Raw genomic sequence first — 3,180 nt, forward strand, 5'->3', positions numbered from 1 at the left:
TTTTGAAATGGAGTCTCGCTCTGTCGCCCAGGCTGGAGTGCAATGGCCGGATCTTGGCTCACTGCAACCTCCGCCTCCCGGGTTTACGCCATTCTCCTGCCTCAGCCTCCCGAGTAGCTGGGACTACAGGCACCCGTCACCTCGCCCGGCTAGTTTTTTTGTGTTTTTTTGGTAGAGATGGGGTTTCACCGTGTTAGCCAGGATGGTGAGACTCTATCTTAAAAAAAAAAAAAAAAAAGAAAGATGCACCCCAACCTGCTCGCCATAAGGTCTTGGGAGGGGGTGTGTGAGTCGCCAGGCGTGCCCTGGAAGCTTCGTCAGCCTCGTGGTGAATTCACCTCTGTGTGTGGACAGAGGGAGCTTGGTGCTGTGTTGCTGATTCTCCTGTGCCCTTCCCTTCCGCACTCCCACGCTTTTATTTTGCCAGCTTCCCCACATCCTGTGTTGCCCCTTGTGGCTTGGGCACATGGGCCCTTGTGATTCTTGCCTGGTACACACACTTTCCTGGCATGTGTCAATTATAGTGTCATGTCCCCACCAGCCGGGGGGCTCCTCGAGGGCAGGGGCTGGGTCTCAGCTCAGGGTGAGGACTTCGCACGGCCACAGGTGGTGCTGGGTACTGGGGCTGTGCACAGACCAGTCCCCCGAGGGATCTCCCTGGGCCAGGGCTGAGGTGGGCTCCCTACCCAACCAGCCAGGCCCTGGCCCTCTGAGGCACCCACCCTCTCTCTGGTGCAGTTCTCCCAGCAGGAGGAGAAGAGGCAGAAGTCGGAGCGGCTGCAGCAACAGCAGAAACACGAGAACCAGATGCGGGACATGCTGGCGCAGTGTGAGAGCAACATGAGCGAGCTGCAGCAGCTGCAGGTACCGCCCTGCCTGCCCCACCCCAGGCTGCCTCAGTTTCCCCAAGGCCATCAACTCTCAGGGGGCCAGAAACTCCACAGCAGGGAACAATCTTTGTCAGACAAGCCCGGGGTGGACAGGTTCCAGTCCTGCCATGCTGGTCTGGAGCTGTGTGAGGTTGGGCAAATCACATGACCCTCCTAAGCCAAAGCTCTCACAGCCCTAAAATGGGTGTGGGGATGACCATTCCTGCTGTGCAGGATTGGGGCAAGGGCTTGTGAGTGAAGTGACGGAGCTGGCAGTGGGCTGCTGCAGGGTTTCTGAGTCATCACTGTGTTTTGGGCAAAGGTGGTCGGGGTGTGGCCGAGCCCCTTGTGGGCTGCTTTTCCTGTGGTAATTCCTGACCTCTTCAAGCTTCCTGGCCCCTGGGTTTGCCCCATGCTTGAGGGTCCTGGCCCCGGGAGCCGGTACTTGAAGCCCCCTTGTGGGGACGGGGCCGATTCGAACCTCAGGAACTGCTCAGGCTGTTGGACTCATCGGCATTTTCTGGAGAGGCGGGGAGGCATGGAAGAAACATTTCAGGTGTTGAGGCCTGCCCGGCAGGGCTCTGCTGATTGTCACTGTGTGACTTTTGACCAAGCCATTCACCTTCTGCATCTGTTTTCCTATCCCTGCCTTGGGTTTCTGTGAGCACTGGGAGAGCCCATGTGAAGTGCCAAGCACAGCTCCTGGCAGGCCGCAGGAACTCAGCGCTGCTGCGAGTATTACTTCTCACTCAGCCAAGTTCTAAACTCCCAGAAGCCTCTAGCATGAAACCCAAAATGAAAATCTCCCAAAGGATTCTACTTTTCCAACCCAGTAGGGTCGTAGTATCTGGATAAAGGCATTTCCCCCCTGCTTTATAAGCTCCTCATGACAAGACTGATTCCCTGCAAGAAATCAACAGGGATTTGTTACTGCTGCCTATGAGAGAGATTTACATTTTATAAAGCAGACAACTTACCTCAGAGAAAGAACAGTGAGGTTGGAAGAGTCTCACCCATGTCAGTGACCCTCATTCCTTGCCACAGATTTCCCTGAGGAAATTATATGTGATACATACAGAGTATCTTAGCTCAGGCTGCCATAACAAAGTACCATGATGCTTTGAACAACAGAAACTTCTCTGACAGTTCTGGAGGCTGGAAGTCTGAGATCAGGGCACCAGCATGGTTGGGTTCTGGTGAGGGCTCCCTTCCTGGCTTGCGGACAGCTGCCTTCTTGCTGTATCTTCACAGAAAGTTGCCAATTTACCACACATCCCCACCACAGAGTTAATAAGAACTATTAACATAGTCTGGACTATTCCTCCAGGCACTTCTTGGTGAGTTTGAATAAATGGGATTTATAGTCAAGAAGAAGAAATAATAATTGAACGATGCGGGTGCCCTCGTGGCCACAGCATGAGGTGTGTCTCAGTCTTCAGGGCCTGTGTCTTCTGATTTCTCACCTGTTCTGCCTGGAATTTGTTCCAGAATGAAAAGTGCCACCTCCTGGTAGAGCACGAAACCCAGAAACTGAAGGCCCTGGATGAAAGCCATAATCAGAACCTGAAGGAATGGCGGGACAAGCTTCGGCCGCGCAAGAAGGTAACCTTGTCCAAGCTGGTGGGCTCGGTCTCGGGCTCTGCTCTGTACCATGCACAGGCCTCTGGCCAGGACATGTTAGGTCTCCTTATTTTGGTGGACTCTTGCTTTGTGGCACCATCAAATGGATCTCCAGCCTGAGAGAGAGAGGAACTGTCTAACCCTTCATGGCTAAACACTCTGCAGCTTCCACCTCTGGAAGGGCAGCCTCTTGTTTAGCTCCCTCTCGTGGACCAAAGGACTCCTGCCATGTGGTGTCCACAGAGCACGCTGCAGCTGCAGTGAGTCAAACCAGCCATGCTGCTGGGTCAGAAGCCCAGCCTGTGGGGATTTTCTCTTAGAGGAAGTTATTCTCAGAAGTCAGAACCTAGCACCAGATAGACTGCTTGCCAATTTAGTTTTCTGTTGCTGTGTGATGAACTGCCACACACTAAGCAGCTTAAACCAACACCCGTTCACTCTCTCCTAGTGATGGATTTCAAGAGTCTGGGTGGGCTCACCTGGGTTCTCTGCTCAGGGTCTCACCAGGCTGCAATCAACGTTGTCAGCGTGGCTGGGCTCTTAGCTGAAGTTTCTGGGGAAGAATCACTTCCAAACCCATTCAGCTTTCAACAGAATCCAGTTCCTTGTGGCTGTAGGTCTGAGGTCCCTGTTTCCTTGCTGACCTCGGACAGGGGTTACTTTATTTTCTTTTTTTTTTTTTTTTTTTTTT

General features: G+C 53.2%; 1 protein-coding gene across 1 annotated transcript in view; it reads left to right on the forward strand.

Moving 5' to 3' along the window:
- Positions 1-3,180, forward strand: part of STK10 (serine/threonine kinase 10) — a 149,947-nt gene that overhangs the window by 135,061 nt on the left and 11,706 nt on the right. Inside the window, exons 17-18 of the mRNA XM_023218939.3 lie at positions 739-864; positions 2,358-2,471. Of these exons, the coding sequence (XP_023074707.1) occupies positions 739-864; positions 2,358-2,471 (240 nt within the window). The remainder of the gene's footprint in view (positions 1-738; positions 865-2,357; positions 2,472-3,180) is intronic.

This window comes from Piliocolobus tephrosceles, chromosome 4 (genome assembly GCF_002776525.5).
Source record: "Piliocolobus tephrosceles isolate RC106 chromosome 4, ASM277652v3, whole genome shotgun sequence".
Classification (NCBI taxonomy): Eukaryota; Metazoa; Chordata; class Mammalia; order Primates; family Cercopithecidae; genus Piliocolobus; species Piliocolobus tephrosceles.